General features: G+C 40.0%; 2 protein-coding genes across 8 annotated transcripts; both read left to right on the top strand.

Moving 5' to 3' along the window:
* The first annotated feature begins 1,417 nt into the window (after positions 1 to 1,417).
* Positions 1,418 to 4,968, top strand: LOC307005070 (uncharacterized protein). Of its 4 annotated transcripts, none has more exons than XM_079624866.1 (4): positions 1,418 to 1,769; positions 2,863 to 2,994; positions 3,274 to 3,411; positions 3,628 to 4,845. In XM_079624866.1, the coding sequence occupies exons 2-4, from the start codon at positions 2,883 to 2,885 to the stop codon at positions 4,746 to 4,748; spliced, it is 1,371 nt and encodes a 456-aa protein (XP_079480992.1). In that variant the 5' UTR covers positions 1,418 to 1,769; positions 2,863 to 2,882; the 3' UTR covers positions 4,749 to 4,845. The 4 variants fall into 4 exon arrangements, with proteins under 4 accessions (XP_079480992.1, XP_079480989.1, XP_079480991.1 ...); XM_079624863.1 differs by having other exon boundaries at positions 1,768 to 2,086; positions 3,628 to 4,968; XM_079624865.1 differs by having other exon boundaries at positions 1,768 to 1,980.
* Positions 4,969 to 7,683: 2,715 nt separating this feature from the next.
* LOC307003302 (uncharacterized protein) lies at positions 7,684 to 16,604 on the top strand. 4 transcript variants are annotated; one of them, XM_079621568.1, is made up of 4 exons: positions 7,684 to 7,778; positions 8,872 to 9,003; positions 14,993 to 15,130; positions 15,347 to 16,465. In XM_079621568.1, exons 2-4 carry the CDS (start codon positions 8,892 to 8,894, stop codon positions 16,366 to 16,368), a joined length of 1,272 nt encoding a protein of 423 aa, XP_079477694.1. In that variant the 5' UTR covers positions 7,684 to 7,778; positions 8,872 to 8,891; the 3' UTR covers positions 16,369 to 16,465. The 4 variants fall into 4 exon arrangements, with proteins under 4 accessions (XP_079477694.1, XP_079477693.1, XP_079477695.1 ...); XM_079621567.1 differs by having other exon boundaries at positions 7,777 to 8,095; positions 15,347 to 16,604; XM_079621569.1 differs by having other exon boundaries at positions 7,777 to 7,997.
* Positions 16,605 to 18,478: the final 1,874 nt, after the last annotated feature.

Here is an 18,478-nt window from a genome sequence, read left to right as displayed (position 1 = left end):
GACTGAAATTTGCGTGTTTTGTTATTGACGGAGTATCCGAAGCTCGTGTAAAGGATCATCCGTCTTCTGAACGGGGGGCGGGGAGCAGCAGCTCTTTTGCATTTAGAGGGACACACACACACAAACAGCGCGTTTTGGCTCACACCCAAAAAGGGGAAACTTTGACAAGCTCTAATCAATGATCTGGGTTGTATTTTCAGCTGTAATTTCCCAGACACATTCTGGGGGCACCATAGATTTATATTACATCTTGTGAAAAGCGGCATAATATGTCACCTTTAAATTACCTCATGTCTCAAAGCACATAACATGTAAGCAATAAGGTACGAGTGGCTGTGCTGTATCGTAAATAAGTCACAGCTAAAGGGAGTTGTTAGGCATGACACGAAGCAGAGTTACCACACGATGCAAAAATGAAAGCTAAAAAATATATATCAATGCAACTTTCATGAAGTAAAATCACAAAGGCTTCCTTCAGCTGGAAAGAATAGTCCCTGACCGTGAACAGGAACAGAAGTTACATTATTTCACCATGAGATGGTGGCAAAGATTGTCTTTATGAGTGAGTCAGTCAGTAGAGAAGACTTTTATATTGAAAGGACTGAAACTTGTGAACACGGAGAAGCAATATGCAACCAGAGCCCGTCTACGGAGAGCCTGGCCACTACCTATTAAGTCCTATTGTATCGAATTTTGGTTGTAGTTCCACCAGAGTTCCACTGGGGGCATTCGCCCGAGTGCAAAATTAATGGGAGTCTATGGAACTAGACGGCTACATTTGTCTCTTTCACCCGATCGCCGTTGAGAAATCTCAGATTTGATTGTAGGTTTTGCAAGTTCAACATGGGTTATAGTTCGAAAGTTGAATGAACGAGTAGGCTACTTATGTCATTTCGATTTCTTACAGGTTGAGTTGTTGTTGCCCATAACACGCTAGCATTCTGCTTATGAACGCTGATTGGTCAGTGAAGGACTGATTACGACCAGAGATACCGCTTGATGGTATCGTGGCATCCGAAGCGGGACCAGAATTTCTTCTAGCAAAAACTCTTCTAGCACGTGTATCTACCTGTGTCAGGTGTGTTGTCGATGCCTTGAGAGAAAAGAAATTGCAAAGCGTGAAAGCACCACAGTGACTGAAGGATTGCCATAAAGCAGTATCTCTGGTCGTACGAGGTGTATGACGTCATTGACATTTTAAAATACTTTTTAAAGCAAATAAGTGACTCTAAAAAATCGAACACCCAGCAATGTGTAATTTCTTTGCATCTCCTTTCGAAAACAACATTCAAATTACTAGACAAAAAATTATATCCCGAGAAAAGTGGATTTTGAGGGGTATAGCTCCATAGACCTCCATTCATTCTGCACTCGTCCTGTGAGCGCCCTCATATGGAACCAGAGTGGAACTGCAACCAGTTCAGAAGCCGGAAGTTTACTGAGAGTGGCAGTTCTCCCCATATTAGACATTCTCTGATGCAACTGAAAAATGACTAGTGCGTCAGGGCACTGGAGAACCCCTTAACTGTTAAAAGGACAAGATATCGCAGAGGACATTCAAACAGATTTTTTATTACGGTTAAAACTTTTGGTACTACTCCGACTTGTACCACTTGACCGCTGTACCACCTGACCACTACAGATTCTTTTGGCAAACGCTCAATCATCTCCTAATTACTGTAATTATTACGACATCCAACCCTAATCAAACACACCTGAACAAGCTGATCAAGGTCTTCAAGATTAGGCTACTAGAAAGCTACAGGCAGGTGAGATTCATCAGGGTTGGAGTTACCTAGACCTCCTTGGATCTATAAAAACTTGTTTTCAAGAAGCTCTTTAAACCCTTTTTACAGTGTTTGTTGTGGGATTTAGCAGATGTTTTGATGCAGCGACACAGTTTTTCATTGTAGTTTTGTGTTCCTTCCTGTTCGCCCCTCCTGACTCACTAATTCAGCACATCTTCTAGCAGAGTTGATTGTGAGATCGTAGGTCATGAGGATGACAGCTCGAGTGTACTGCTTGTTTAGTGCTGTTTTATTGTGTCTGTCTGCATGTTTGAGCACAACAGGCGCTGGAGTCGTAGGTGAGAAGATCTTTTAGCTTCATTGCACAGCCCGAAGAAAGTGCCTTACAAAATATGACTTGGACCCATCTCAGCACATTGGTTTACAAAAGTACAGACGTCCAGCGGAAGTTTAACTTCGTATGGTGGTTTAGTTTCAATAATAAGCAAGCTTTAATTATGCAAACTTGTCATAAGTTTATGCATTTATTTCATTGTACAAGTAAAACCCATACAATCACTAATGTAGTATTTTAGTTTACTGTAAATCAAGACAACTAATGCTATATGGTTACACAATTGTTACCACATAGACATCAATCCTGAGTTTAAACTTCTGCTTCATGTTTTGTTTTCCCTATTTGAACAACTATTTAGGCCTTCAATAGCCTCTAACATGGGGAGCTATAACTTTTCTTGTGTTGTGTAGCCTAATAAAATGCTTGAAATGAGGGAGGTCATGGGGATGGCATAACAATTTTTGAAGACGTACACTTAGTTACACACCAGTAAATGTATAAACCACATATTTACTGGTGTGCATGTTTTCTATCAGCATTGCACTATTACTCGCCCAACTATAGGTTGTAACGGCACTCTCAGTCTTTGAAACTAATTGACGCAGTTTAGTGAGAAATGGTAGATGTCTAAGCTACTTTGATTTGAAGCTGATAAATGTGAATATTATATTAAAGTTTGTGGCACGTATTGCAAAACCCCTGACTTGCAAATGCTGAAACAAGCTATACAGCACTTCATGGTCTCCCCTAACTATCCTCTTGAATCCTCTTCTGTAGTGTCCGGTCAGTGTCCGGCGATGCTGACCGTCGTGCCGTCCCGTCGAGGATGTCTTCGTGATAGAGACTGCTCTGGAGGACACAAATGCTGTCAATTTCCCTGTGGGACTGCGTGTGTGCCGCCTGTTTTCAGTGAGTTTAATTATTGATGGATGCTAAAGATATTCCAAAAGAAAGACTGAAAAAATGGTGTATAAACAAGTGTTCACTCAGAAATTGCTAGTAAATTTCACAATTGCAAAGAAACCGCAAGTAACACTGTGAACTAAACGTCAAACTACGAAGTAGAAAGACTGAATATTCCTGTCAAAACTAATCTGATCATCTTTGACAACTTACATTTTTTTAAGTGGTGAATGAGACATTCAGTATTCAGTGATGTGGTTTCTCTGTCATGTGTCTGTATAATAGCAAAGCCAGGGGTGTGTCCAAGCACAAAGTCTGGAGCAGGAATGTGTGCCGAGTTGTGTTACTATGACAGTGACTGTCCGAACAATGAGAAATGCTGCAGCAATGGATGTGGACATCAGTGTATGGCTCCATATACAGGTATGTGATATGTTATTATATTAGCGTTTGGGTCGGCTTTATTTCAGTTTATCTTGTTTGATTTTATTGCTTTACCGTTCTATGTGTCAAAAGTATTCAGCCGAACCAGCACCGGATGGATAATTACGATTAATACTTAAAATAAGAAACTTGCAATTTGTGTTTTATGCTGTATATCTGAGACTGGATTAAAGCGGATTATCTGTATCCATACAGTGAAGCCTACAGCCGAACCGCAGACGCCAGCTGCCGAGCTGCCGAATCCTCCAGTGACGCCAGCAGCCGAGCTGCCGACGCCTCCAGCTGAGCTGCCGAATCCTCCAGTGACGCCTCCAGCCGAACTGCCGAATCCTCCAGTGACGCCTGCAGCCGAACTGCCGAATCCTCCAGAGACGCCTGCAGCTGAACTGCCGAGTCCTCCAGTGACGCCTGGATCTGAACCGCTGAATCCTACATTGACTCCTGCCATCGAACAGCCCAAGCCTCCAGTGAAGCCTGCCGGCGGACAGCCCAAGCCTCCAGTAAAGCCTGCCGGCGAACAGCCAAAGCCTCCAGTAAAGCCTGCAGGCGAACAGCCCAAGCCTCCAGTGAAGCCCAACGGCGAACAGCCCAAGCCTCCAGTGAAGCCCAACGGCGAACAGCCCAAGCCTCCAGTGAAGCCCAATAGCGAACAGCCCAAGCCTCCAGTGAAGCCTGCCGGCGAACAGCCCAAGCCTCCCGTGAAGCCTGCCGGCGAACAGCCCAAGCCTCCAGTGAAGCCTGCTTCCGAACAGCCCAAGCCTCCAGTGAAGCCCAATTGCGAACAGCCCAAGCCTCCAGTGAAGCCCAACGGTGAACAGCCCAAGCCTCCAGTGAAGCCTGCTTCCGAACAGCCCAAGCCTCCAGTGAAGCCTGCTTCCGAACAGCCCAAGCCTCCAGTGAAGCCTGCTTCCGAACAGCCCAAGCCTCCAGTGAAGCCTGCTTCCGAACAGCCCAAGCCTCCAGTGAAGCCTGCTTCCGAACAGCCCAAGCCTCCAGTGAAGCCTGCTTCCGAACAGCCCAAGCCTCCAGTGAAGCCTGCTTCCGAACAGCCCAAGCCTCCAGTGAAGCCTGCGTCCGAACTGCCCAAGCCGCCAGTGAAGCCTGCGTCCGAACAGCCCAAGCCTCCAATGAAGCCTGTCGGCGAACAGCCCAAGCCTCCAATGAAGCCTGTCGGAGAACACCCCAAGCCGCCAGTGAAGCCTGCCGGCGAACCGCCCAAGTCTCCAGTGTGTGCTGAAAACTGTCACCAAACTCACCCTGATGGCAAATGTTCTAGCCATATGGGGGGATCCTCATCACCTTATGGGGGCTCATAAGGAATGTGGCCTTGCATAAAGTGTGCTGATTTAACCATTGAATGTATGGGATCTCTTCCCTGTTTTTCACCAAATAAATCTCACATTTTAAGACTTCTCTCTTTGTTTCTGTGGAAAAACAAAGACAATTGCTTGATTGTAGTGTTGGTGTTTTTGGTATTCCAGTGTCATTTGGCTGTTCTCACCTAATGGCTTATTGGCATTAGTGCTTTAGGAAGGTAAAAAATCACCTCACCAAGACCCAAACACGTCTTGTAACGAAAGACCTCTGTTTTCATCTTCGCACAAAACGGGCACTGAAATATGCATGCACAATTTTCCACGCACATATTGGGATGTAGAAATACTTTCCGCAGACTATGCTTACACACTTATTTTTTCTTAGCAATGCTAAAACGCACATCAACCGTTCACTTGTTTACCGTTCGTGTAAACACTACATTCAGATTCACCAATCGGAATGAATTCAGTCCGAATGAAACAAAAGGTGTGCATTTAAACATAATGAATGGCGACCGCAGAAACCAAAAGCCGGATGGCGGACATCCCGAAATCCGCACGAGCCGCAACACTGCGAGGAACAGCCGCGGACGATGGAGGATCGAGGCAGCAGAGGAGCGAGACCGGCCCGGCAGTCAGGAGGACGAGCCCGGGCAGACTCGTAACGGAAATTTACGATAAAACGGCGTCTTTTCAGTTTCGAGTCAACTAGTAACCTTTTTGTATCAACTCTTCCGATACTGGCCTCTGTAACTGGTAGGCGTGGCCTCGTAGGGCAGTGAAGAAAGTGTATTCTGGGAGTTGTCTTTCATCCACATGAGCCAAAAATACATTTTCTGACTTTTCTCCGTCTAGAAGGTACCAACTTCTAAAATAATTTCACATTTCTACTACATACATGACCCAATTTAAATACACATTCATCTTTCCAGCGGTGAAGTATCCCTTTAATCTGCATGTTGCCACACACGGCGCCGCCATTTGGTTTTCGCTAGCGACAAAAGTGTAACCAGTTCTAACGCAATGGCAAAAGTTTGAGCAAAGCATGCAAACTCTTCTGTCGTTGGCTGCACAGAGCACTATTTGACCAAAAAAAGTTAAACATGATGCCACATTCAAGTCGATGAGGTGAATCAATGTAACTCCACAACAACTACATAACTGTATCCACTAACCATTCAGAAACGTCCAGGTTAAGTCTAAAAGTTGCAACCTCTTCCTGAGTCTCTCCGTAAGGCTGCACTCCGCTACTTATTTCTGAAATTTGACTGAAATTTGCGTGTTTTGTTATTGACGGAGTATCCGAAGCTCGCGTAAAGGATCATCCGTCTTCTGAACGGGGGGCGGGGAGCAGCAGCTCTTTTGCATTTAGAGGGACACACACACACAAACAGCGCGTTTTGGCTCACACCCAAAAAGGGGAAACTTTGACAAGCTCTAATCAATGATCTGGGTTGTATTTTCAGCTGTAATTTCCCAGACACATTCTGGGGGCACCATAGATTTATATTACATCTTGTGAAAAGCGGCATAATATGTCACCTTTAAATTACCTCATGTCTCAAAGCACATAGCATGTAAGCAATAAGGTACGAGTGGCTGTGCTGTATCGTAAATAAGTCACAGCTAAAGGGAGTTGTTAGGCATGACACGAAGCAGAGTTACCACACGATGCAAAAATGAAAGCTAAAAAATATATATCAATGCAACTTTCATGAAGTAAAATCACAAAGGCTTCCTTCAGCTGGAAAGAATAGTCCCTGACCGTGAACAGGAACAGAAGTTACATTATTTCACCATGAGATGGTGGCAAAGATTGTCTTTATGAGTGAGTCAGTCAGTAGAGAAGACTTTTATATTGAAAGGACTGAAACTTGTGAACACGGAGAAGCAATATGCAACCAGAGCCCGTCTACGGAGAGCCTGGCCACTACCTATTAAGTCCTATTGTATCGAATTTTGGTTGTAGTTCCACCAGAGTTCCACTGGGGGCATTCGCCCGAGTGCAAAATTAATGGGAGTCTATGGAACTAGACGGCTACATTTGTCTCTTTCACCCGATCGCCGTTGAGAAATCTCAGATTTGATTGTAGGTTTTGCAAGTTCAACATGGGTTATAGTTCGAAAGTTGAATGAACGAGTACTTATGTCATTTCGATTTCTTACAGGTTGAGTTGTTGTTGCCCATAACACGCTAGCATTCTGCTTATGAACGCTGATTGGTCAGTGAAGGACTGATTACGACCAGAGATACCGCTTGATGGTATCGTGGCATCCGAAGCGGGACCAGAATTTCTTCTAGCAAAAACTCTTCTAGCACGTGTATTTACCTGTGTCAGGTGTGTTGTCGATGCCTTGAGAGAAAAGAAATTGCAAAGCGTGAAAGCACCACAGTGACTGAAGGATTGCCATAAAGCAGTATCTCTGGTCGTACGAGGTGTATGACGTCATTGACATTTTAAAATACTTTTTAAAGCAAATAAGTGACTCTAAAAAATCGAACACCCAGCAATGTGTAATTTCTTTGCATCTCCTTTCGAAAACAACATTCAAATTACTAGACAAAAAATTATATCCCGAGAAAAGTGGATTTTGAGGGGTATAGCTCCATAGACCTCCATTCATTCTGCACTCGTCCTGTGAGCGCCCTCATATGGAACCAGAGTGGAACTGCAACCAGTTCAGAAGCCGGAAGTTTACTGAGAGTGGCAGTTCTCCCCATATTAGACATTCTCTGATGCAACTGAAAAATGACTAGTGCGTCAGGGCACTGGAGAACCCCTTAACTGTTAAAAGGACAAGATATCGCAGAGGACATTCAAACAGATTTTTTTATTACGGTTAAAACTTTTGGTACTACTCCGACTTGTACCACTTGACCGCTGTACCACCTGACCACTACAGATTCTTTTGGCAAACGCTCAATCATCTCCTAATTACTGTAATTATTACGACATCCAACCCTAATCAAACACACCTGAACAAGCTGATCAGGTCTTCAAGATTAGGCTACTAGAAAGCTACAGGCAGGTGAGATTCATCAGGGTTGGAGTTACCTAGACCTCCTTGGATCTATAAAAACTTGTTTTCAAGAAGCTCTTTAAACCCTTTTTACAGTGTTTGTTGTGGGATTTAGCAGATGTTTTGATGCAGCGACACAGTTTTTCATTGTAGTTTTGTGTTCCTTCCTGTTCGCCCCTCCTGACTCACTAATTCAGCACATCTTCTAGCAGAGTTGATTGTGAGATCGTAGGTCATGAGGATGACAGCTCGAGTGTACTGCTTGTTTAGTGCTGTTTTATTGTGTCTGTCTGCATGTTTGAGCACAACAGGCGCTGGAGTCGTAGGTGAGAAGATCTTTTAGCTTCATTGCACAGCCCGAAGAAAGTGCCTTACAAAATATGACTTGGACCCATCTCAGCACATTGGTTTACAAAAGTACAGACGTCCAGCGGAAGTTTAACTTCGTATGGTGGTTTAGTTTCAATAATAAGCAAGCTTTAATTATGCAAACCTGTCATAAGTTTATGCATTTATTTCATTGTACAAGTAAAACCCATACAATCACTAATGTAGTATTTTAGTTTACTGTAAATCAAGACAACTAATGCTATATGGTTACACAATTGTTACCACATAGACATCAATCCTGAGTTTAAACTTCTGCTTCATGTTTTGTTTTCCCTATTTGAACAACTATTTAGGCCTTCAATAGCCTCTAACATGGGGAGCTATAACTTTTCTTGTGTTGTGTAGCCTAATAAAATGCTTGAAATGAGGGAGGTCATGGGGATGGCATAACAATTTTTGAAGACGTACACTTAGTTACACACCAGTAAATGTATAAACCACATATTTACTGGTGTGCATGTTTTCTATCAGCATTGCACTATTACTCGCCCAACTATAGGTTGTAACGGCACTCTCAGTCTTTGAAACTAATTGACGCAGTTTAGTGATAAATGGTAGATGTCTAAGCTACTTTGATTTGAAGCTGATAAATGTGAATATTATATTAAAGTTTGTGGCACGTATTGCAAAACCCCTGACTTGCAAATGCTGAAACAAGCTATACAGCACTTCCTGGTCTCCCCTAACTATCCTCTTGAATCCTCTTCTGTAGTGTCCGGTCAGTGTCCGGCGATGCTGACCGTCGTGCCGTCCCGTCGAGGATGTCTTCGTGATAGAGACTGCTCTGGAGGACACAAATGCTGTCAATTTCCCTGTGGGACTGCGTGTGTGCCGCCTGTTTTCAGTGAGTTTAATTATTGATGGATGCTAAAGATATTCCAAAAGAAAGACTGAAAAAATGGTGTATAAACAAGTGTTCCCTTGTGAAAAAGAAGTGTGCTTAATTGTATTGAAAGCGTACTTTTTTTGTGCTTAATATCATAAAAGTATACTTTTTGAAAAGTGCACTTGCAGATAATATAATATAGTTCAAATTAAATACCACTTAAGTGTACTTAAAGGGAATGCACTTTAATGACAATATTTCTTAACACACTTAAGTGCACTTTTTACAAATGCACTTTGTAATAATGTCTAATTAAGTTTAACTTAAAGTAAGTACACTTTCATCACAATATTTCTTAACACACTTAAGTGCACTTTTTACAAATGCACTTTGTAATAATGTCTAATTAAGTGTAACTTAAAGTAAGTACACTTTCATCACAATATTTCTTAACACACTTAAGTGCACTTTTTACAAATGCACTTTGTAATAATGTCTAATTAAGTTTAACTTAAAGTAAATACACTTTCATCACATTATTTCTTAACACACTTAAGTGCACTTTTTACAAATGCACTTTGTAATAATGTCTAATTAAGTGTAACTTAAAGTAAGTACACTTTCATCACAATATTTCTTAACACACTTAAGTGGACTTTTTACAAATGCACTTTGTAATAATGTCTAATTAAGTGTAACTTAAAGTAAGTACACTTTCATCACAATATTTCTTAACACACTTAAGTGCACTTTTTACAAATGCACTTTGTAATAATGTCTAATTAAGTTTAACTTAAAGTAAGTACACTTTCATCACAATATTTCTTAACACACTTAAGTGCACTTTTTACAAATGCACTTTGTAATAATGTCTAATTAAGTTTAACTTAAAGTAAGTACACTTTCATCACAATATTTATAAACACACTTAAGTGCACTTTTTACAAATGCACTTTGTTATAATGTCTAATTAAGTTTAACTTAAAGTAAGTACACTTTCATGACAATATTTCTAAACACACGTAAGTGCATGTTTTAAAAAGGCACGTTGTAATAATGTCTAATTAAGTTTTACTTAAACAGTTATTTTGATGTATTGACTAATATACTAAATAAAAGAATAATTTTAATGGAAAATATGGAAAATAATTGTTTTTAATTTCAACTCAAGTGTGTTGTCCAAAATTATTTTGTTGATGTATTTTAAATGTGTTTAGTCTATAATATATTGTGTGCATTAATGCACTTGAAATGTATTTTTCCTCTAAACTGCAATACATTTGTTTATACAGTATACTCCAGTACAACTTATTGTTGACATTTTTATCACCAGCTTCTGCTCTATGAACTCAATTAAAAGTGTCAGTTTTCTACATAATATTTGACAATAAAATGTAATTTATGAGAGGAGTTCTTAATGTAATATTAATGTATTGTACTTTACATCTGTGTAGAGAATACTTTTAATATCATTATGTTGATCTAAGTAAATTAAACACATTTAGTTGTGAGCAAAGTTAAACAAATCTAAACAAAAATTAAATTGCATTTAAATTCAGTTAAAATACATTTAATTTAAATTAGACTACACTACACTATAAAAATGATTGACTTTTAGTTAGGTGAATGAATCAAGTTTTGTGAACTTACAGAGTCTAACAACACAATGAGTTTGAACAGAAATTAAAAAGCTGAAATATAACCATGCATGAAATATATTAACTTTATTTATTGCGCATGCGCCAGAAATACTACGTCACGATGACGCACTACTTCACTAGAGTTTGAAAAATGCACTGTTATGTTTCTGTAATCGCGATTCGTGAGGAAAGGAAACTGAAGCTGCGCAATCAGGAAGAGAACGCCACGTTTGATTACAGATGAGACGTTATACTGCAATAATGAGTCAAGTAAGTATATCTTGATGCTTTATTTTAAAATTTTCACCGTAACATGGCAGTTGTTATTGCGATTAAGAGTGTAACATTACATTATTTTCATCGCAGACAGACGCAATAGACTCGGGAGGTGAATTAATCAGGTTTTCAATAATTTATCTATGATTGCATTCTAATAATTTCTTACATCATAATATGTTCGCGTGTGGGTGTGTTCGACGAATTTGGCTGCTGAAAAAATATATAATTTAATTAAACCGACTTTTTAAATCATTTAAACATTACTAAATGACAAAATTGCTAAATACAGATCCAATATTGTAACGTTAACACTCGAAGACATTTATATACATTTAATATAATCAATGTTATAACCACCATAAATATTTAATATATCACTCTAGAAATAATGCTTGTAATGTAGCATTATTTTTTTATTTTTGCATTTGAAGAGTGAGTTGGAGTTACTATTTGTTCTGGAATATGTTATTTTTTTGTGCTTATCTGGAGTTACACGTTCATTTTGCAGGATCAGTTCATTTGTGATTGGAGATACAGTGGAAGCGGTGTGGAATCACAGGCCCTTATTGATGAGGTGATGTTAACGTTACATAATTTGTCATGAATTGTTGCACAGCACACCCTGATCAAGCTGAAACACTGCTATCAAGTCACTAACTATCCCTATAGCTTTTAAATACTTAAAATCTTCTCCATTTGTAAGTAATAAATTCCCACCTGTGCATTTACAGATGCCCCTATAATCATCATATATTTTACAGGTATCAAACCAAAGGAAGAGGGCCGCAGAATTGCTGTGTCAACCGTGGTACCAGTAAATACAGGAACATCCTTCATGAAGATGTGCGCGGTAAGCTGAAACTTACAAGCCAAGATGAGGAAACGTTTGCATGGGTCTTGGGTATGGAAGTAAAATAATGGCAAATGTTTTTGAAACAAAAAAGCCTGTTGAATTGCACTACTTGAAAAAAAAAAAAATGCATTGCATTAACTATGCTTGCATTTTAATGCATTGTATTTTTAGGGCTTGCATTGGGTTGAAATTTAAGCTGTGAATATTTCGATTAAAAACATTTCAAACCCATTTTCATTATTAAAAATCCAATAATCCATATTCACCTTTAATATTTTACTTCAAAAATAATGTTTCCGCTTCGCAAATTCAGTGGTTCGAATTGGACAGTAAATTCAACTTTAACATCCAGGAACTGCTAGCCTGGAAATCCAGACCCAAATCCGAAAGATTAAGGGTTTGGCATTGAGTAATATAAATCACCCAACTCGAGGGGCGGCACCAAGCATGTATTTGAAAATCTCACTGCACGCAATTGGATAATACTAGTACGACCAATCACAACTAAGCCCCATACGCCTGGCTACCAGCGGAGCTAACTGGTAGATTAGACTCTTGCCGGCAAAACAGTAAAAACATCCTTCTTGCAAAGGAACGTTTCGAGCACCGTCTTCTGTTCCTCTTTTAGATAAAAGTCTAACTCGTTCATTGTAGCGGCCAAAGCTGTTTCAAACAACTGGTGTTCATCCACAGCCATCTTGCAATGTTACTAATGACGAATAATTTGTATCATTATTTTCGTCACCGACATTTTTTCACAGACGAAAACGAGACGATAACTAAACAAAAACCAGTTTTAAATGACGACAACTATGACGAAAATTTATTGACATTTGATTGGGAATGAATAAACTGCTTCATCAGGGCAGTACTAAATAAAAAGAGAACACATTTTTTTGTTATCCCTCTTATTACTATAATTATTAACATTTTGCAGATACTGCAAGGTGTATAACTTTAAAGCGCAACTGTATATCGATCACTTTCAGTCAATTGAGCCAAATATAATAATGGACTGGATCTGTTTTTATAAACAATTGTTTTCCTTCTGTTTTTGTTTTCTTTCTTCAAGGTATTTTTTCTGACTTTCCTGCTTCTCTGGAACATTTCCATTCACATATACTCTGGAGAGCAACTTCAACTTCAAAACATTTGGTGACAAACGATTTTGGTTTTCTTGTTTTTATGCCGTTGGAGTTCTTCAGATTTTGTTTTGTTTTTTGTTTTTAGACAAACTTACATTCACTGTAATTGAGTAAGATTTTAGAAGAAACCATTTGGTCCTGTTGGTGCTAGTAAAGGTTTAAGAGCTTTAATATTTTTACTTTAATATTAAGTCTCATTTGCTAACATTAGTTTATACATTAGCAAAAATGAACTAACAATGAACAATTTATTTACTGTATTTATTCATCTTTGTTAATATTAGGTGCGTGTGCGTGTGTGTGTGTGTGTGTGTGTGTGTGTGTATGTGTATGTGTTTTTTTTATGGGGACCAAATTCCAAATTACCCCAAAAGTAGTAGTACCAGTAAATTAAATGGGAACAAAAACAATTTTACATATCATACAGAATGTTTTCTGAAAATGTAAAATTGCATAATGTTTTCTGTGATGTTTAGGTACCTTTGTATTTGAGGAAGAAAATGATTGTGCATTTAAGCTTAATTGTCCTCCAGACTCTTTCTAAAGGAGTTAAAGTGTTGTAACTGTTTGTGTTTATGTATAGTGTTTCTTTTGATTGTAACTAGGTTATTAAGAGATTTTTTTTTTTATTAAAATTTGAAATGTACTAAATGACAACTTTATTATAAAATGTTTTAATTATAAATGTATTTAATTATATAACGATGTATATTACATTAAAGTATATTTTAGTTCACATTAATTGCGTGTCAGTATATTGTGTAGTGCACTTAAAGTATATTTTAAAGACACTAGAAGCAGTAATGAAAGTAGATATAAAGTTGTATTAAAGTCCCACTTAAGTTGTTCCAAAAAATCACTCTTAATGGCAACTTATTGCATTTTATTTCAACTTAATATGTGATACATTTGAAATTAATTACGCTTAATGTGCATTGAGTGTGCCCAAAACAATACATTTAATTCACACTTAAGTGTATTTTTAACTGACATTAAAGTATATTTTAGTTCACATTAATTGCGTGTCAGTATATTGTGTAGTGCACTTTAAGTATATTTTAAAGACACTAGAAGCAATTATGAAAGTAGATATAAAGTTGTATTAAAGTCCCACTTAAGTTGTTCCAAAAAATCACTCTTAATGGCAACTTATTGCATTTTATTTCAACTTAATATGTAATAAATTTGAAATTAATTACACTTAATGTGCATTGAGTGCGCCCAAAACAATACATTTAATTCACACTTAAGTGTATTTTTAACTGACATTAAAGTATATTTTAGTTCACATTAATTGCGTGTCAGTATATTGTGTAGTGCACTTAAAGTATATTTTAAAGACATTAGAAGCAGTAATGAAAGTAGATATAAAGTTGTATTAAAGTCCCACTTAAGTTGTTCCAAAAAATCACTCTTAATGGCAACTTATTGCATTTTATTTCAACTTAATATGTGATACATTTGAAATTAATTACGCTTAATGTGCATTGAGTGTGCCCAAAACAATACATTTAATTCACACTTAAGTGTATTTTTAACTGACATTAAAGTATATTTTAGTTCACATTAATTGCGTGTCAGTATATTGTGTAGTGCACTTTAAGTATATTTTAAAGACACTAGAAGCAATTATGAAAGTAGATATAAAGTTGTATTAAAGTCCCACTTAAGTTGTTCCAAAAAATCACTCTTAATGGCAACTTATTGCATTTTATTTCAACTTAATATGTAATAAATTTGAAATTAATTATACTTAATGTGCATTAAGTGCGCCCAAAAGATTGCATTTAATTCACACTTAAGTGTATACTTTTAAAGTATATTATTTGTGTAATAAGTACACTTTATAAAAGTACACTAAAGTGCACTTTTTTTTCACAAGGGTTCACTCAGAAATTGCTAGTAAATTTCACAATTGCAAAGAAACCGCAAGTAACACTTTGAACTAAACGTCAAACTACGAAGTAGAAAGACTGAATATTCCTGTCAAAACTAATCTGATCATCTTTGACAACTTACATTTTTTAAGTGGTGAATGAGACATTCAGTATTCAGTGATGTGGTTTCTCTGTCATGTGTCTGTATAATAGCAAAGCCAGGGGTGTGTCCAAGCACAAAGTCTGGAGCAGGAATGTGTGCCGAGTTGTGTTACTATGACAGTGACTGTCCGAACAATGAGAAATGCTGCAGCAATGGATGTGGACATCAGTGTATGGCTCCATATACAGGTATGTGATATGTTATTATATTAGTGTTTGGGTCGGCTTTATTTCAGTTTATCTTGTTTGATTTTATTGCTTTACCGTTCTATGTGTCTAAAGTATTCAGCCGAACCAGCACCGGATGGATAATTACGATTAATACTTAAAATAAGAAACTTGCAATTTGTGTTTTATGCTGTATATCTGAGACTGGATTAAAGCGGATTATCTGTATCCATACAGTGAAGCCTACAGCCGAACCGCAGACGCCAGCTGCCGAGCTGCCGAATCCTCCAGTGACGCCAGCAGCCGAGCTGCCGACGCCTCCAGCTGAGCTGCCGAATCCTCCAGTGACGCCTCCAGCCGAACTGCCGAATCCTCCAGTGACGCCTGCAGCCGAACTGCCGAATCCTCCAGAGACGCCTGCAGCTGAACTGCCGAGTCCTCCAGTGACGCCTGGATCTGAACCGCTGAATCCTACATTGACTCCTGCCATCGAACAGCCCAAGCCTCCAGTAAAGCCTGCCGGCGAACAGCCAAAGCCTCCAGTAAAGCCTGCAGGCGAACAGCCCAAGCATCCAGTGAAGCCCAACGGCGAACAGCCCAAGCCTCCAGTGAAGCCCAACGGCGAACAGCCCAAGCCTCCAGTGAAGCCCAATAGCGAACAGCCCAAGCCTCCAGTGAAGCCCAACGGTGAACAGCCCAAGCCTCCAGTGAAGCCTGCCGGCGAACAGCCCAAGCCTCCCGTGAAGCCTGCCGGCGAACAGCCCAAGCCTCCAGTGAAGCCTGCTTCCGAACAGCCCAAGCCTCCAGTGAAGCCCAATGGCGAACAGCCCAAGCCTCCAGTGAAGCCCAACGGTGAACAGCCCAAGCCTCCAGTGAAGCCTGCTTCCGAACAGCCCAAGCCTCCAGTGAAGCCTGCTTCCGAACAGCCCAAGCCTCCAGTGAAGCCTGCTTCCGAACAGCCCAAGCCTCCAGTGAAGCCTGCTTCCGAACAGCCCAAGCCTCCAGTAAAGCCTGCGTCCGAACTGCCCAAGCCGCCAGTGAAGCCTGCGTCCGAACAGCCCAAGCCTCCAATGAAGCCTGTCGGCGAACAGCCCAAGCCTCCAATGAAGCCTGTCGGAGAACACCCCAAGCCGCCAGTGAAGCCTGCCGGCGAACCGCCCAAGTCTCCAGTGTGTGCTGAAAACTGTCACCAAACTCACCCTGATGGCAAATGTTCTAGCCATATGGGGGGATCCTCATCACCTTATGGGGGCTCATAAGGAATGTGGCCTTGCATAAAGTGTGCTGATTTAACCATTGAATGTATGGGATCTCTTCCCTGTTTTTCACCAAATAAATCTCACATTTTAAGACTTCTCTCTTTGTTTCTGTGGAAAAACAAAGACAATTGCTTGATTGTAGTGTTGGTGTTTTTGGTATTCCAGTGTCATTTGGCTGTTCTCACCTAATGGCTTATTGGCATTAGTGCTTTAGGAAGGTAAAAAATCACCTCACCAAGACCCAAACACGTCTTGTAACGAAAGACCTCTGTTTTCATCTTCGCACAAAACGGGCACTGAAATATGCATGCACAATTTTCCACGCACATATTGGGATGTAGAAATACTTTCCGCAGACTATGCTTACACACTTATTTTTTCTTAGCAATGCTAAAACGCACATCAACCGTTCACTTGTTTACCGTTCGTGTAAACACTACATTCAGATTCACCAATCGGAATGAATTCAGTCCGAATGAAACAAAAGGTGTGCATTTAAACATAATGAATGGCGACCGCAGAAACCAAAAGCCGGATGGCGGACATCCCGAAATCCGCACGAGCCGCAACACGGCGAGGAACAACCGCGGACGATGGAGGAACGAGGCAGCAGAGGAGCGAGACCCGCCCGGCAGTCAGGAGGATGAGCCCGGGCAGACTCGTAACGGAAATTTACGATAAAACGGCGTCTTTTCAGTTTCGAGTCAACTAGTAACCTTTTTGTATCAACTCTTCCGATACTGGCCTCTGTAACTGGTAGGCGTGGCCTCGTAGGGCAGTGAAGAAAGTGTATTCTGGGAGTTGTCTTTCATCCACATGAGCCAAAAATACATTTTCTGACTTTTCTCCGTCTAGAAGGTACCAACTTCTAAAATAATTTCACATTTCTACTACATACATGACCCAATTTAAATACACATTCATCTTTCCAGCGGTGAAGTATCCCTTTAATCTGCATGTTTCCACACACGGCGCCGCCATTTGGTTTTCGCTAGCGACAAAAGTGTAACCAGTTCTAACGCAATGGCAAAAGTTTGAGCAAAGCATGCAAACTCTTCTGTCGTTGGCTGCACAGAGCACTATTTGACCAAAAAAAGTTAAACATGATGCCACATTCAAGTCGATGAGGTGAATCAATGTAACTCCACAACAACTACATAACTGTATCCACTAACCATTCAGAAACGTCCAGGTTAAGTCTAAAAGTTGCAACCTCTTCCTGAGTCTCTCCGTAAGGCTGCACTCCGCTACTTATTTCTGAAATTTGACTGAAATTTGCGTGTTTTGTTATTGACGGAGTATCCGAAGCTCGTGTAAAGGATCATCCGTCTTCTGAACGGGGGGCGGGGAGCAGCAGCTCTTTTGCATTTAGAGGGACACACACACACAAACAGCGCGTTTTGGCTCACACCCAAAAAGGGGAAACTTTGACAAGCTCTAATCAATGATCTGGGTTGTATTTTCAGCTGTAATTTCCCAGACACATTCTGGGGGCACCATAGATTTATATTACATCTTGTGAAAAGCGGCATAATATGTCACCTTTAAATTACCTCATGTCTCAAAGCACATAACATGTAAGCAATAAGGTACGAGTGGCTGTGCTGTATCGTAAATAAGTCACAGCTAAAGGGAGTTGTTAGGCATGACACGAAGCAGAGTTACCACACGATGCAAAAATGAAAGCTAAAAAATATATATCAATGCAACTTTCATGAAGTAAAATCACAAAGGCTTCCTTCAGCTGGAAAGAATAGTCCCTGACCGTGAACAGGAACAGAAGTTACATTATTTCACCATGAGATGGTGGCAAAGATTGTCTTTATGAGTGAGTCAGTCAGTAGAGAAGACTTTTATATTGAAAGGACTGAAACTTGTGAACACGGAGAAGCAATATGCAACCAGAGCCCGTCTACGGAGAGCCTGGCCACTACCTATTAAGTCCTATTGTATCGAATTTTGGTTGTAGTTCCACCAGAGTTCCACTGGGGGCATTCGCCCGAGTGCAAAATTAATGGGAGTCTATGGAACTAGACGGCTACATTTGTCTCTTTCACCCGATCGCCGTTGAGAAATCTCAGATTTGATTGTAGGTTTTGCAAGTTCAACA

This window comes from Phoxinus phoxinus (genome assembly GCF_949152265.1).
Source record: "Phoxinus phoxinus genome assembly, chromosome: 1".
Classification (NCBI taxonomy): domain Eukaryota; kingdom Metazoa; phylum Chordata; class Actinopteri; order Cypriniformes; family Leuciscidae; genus Phoxinus; species Phoxinus phoxinus.
Note: the sequence above shows the minus strand (reverse complement) of the source record. Positions and strands in the feature narration are given on the sequence as shown.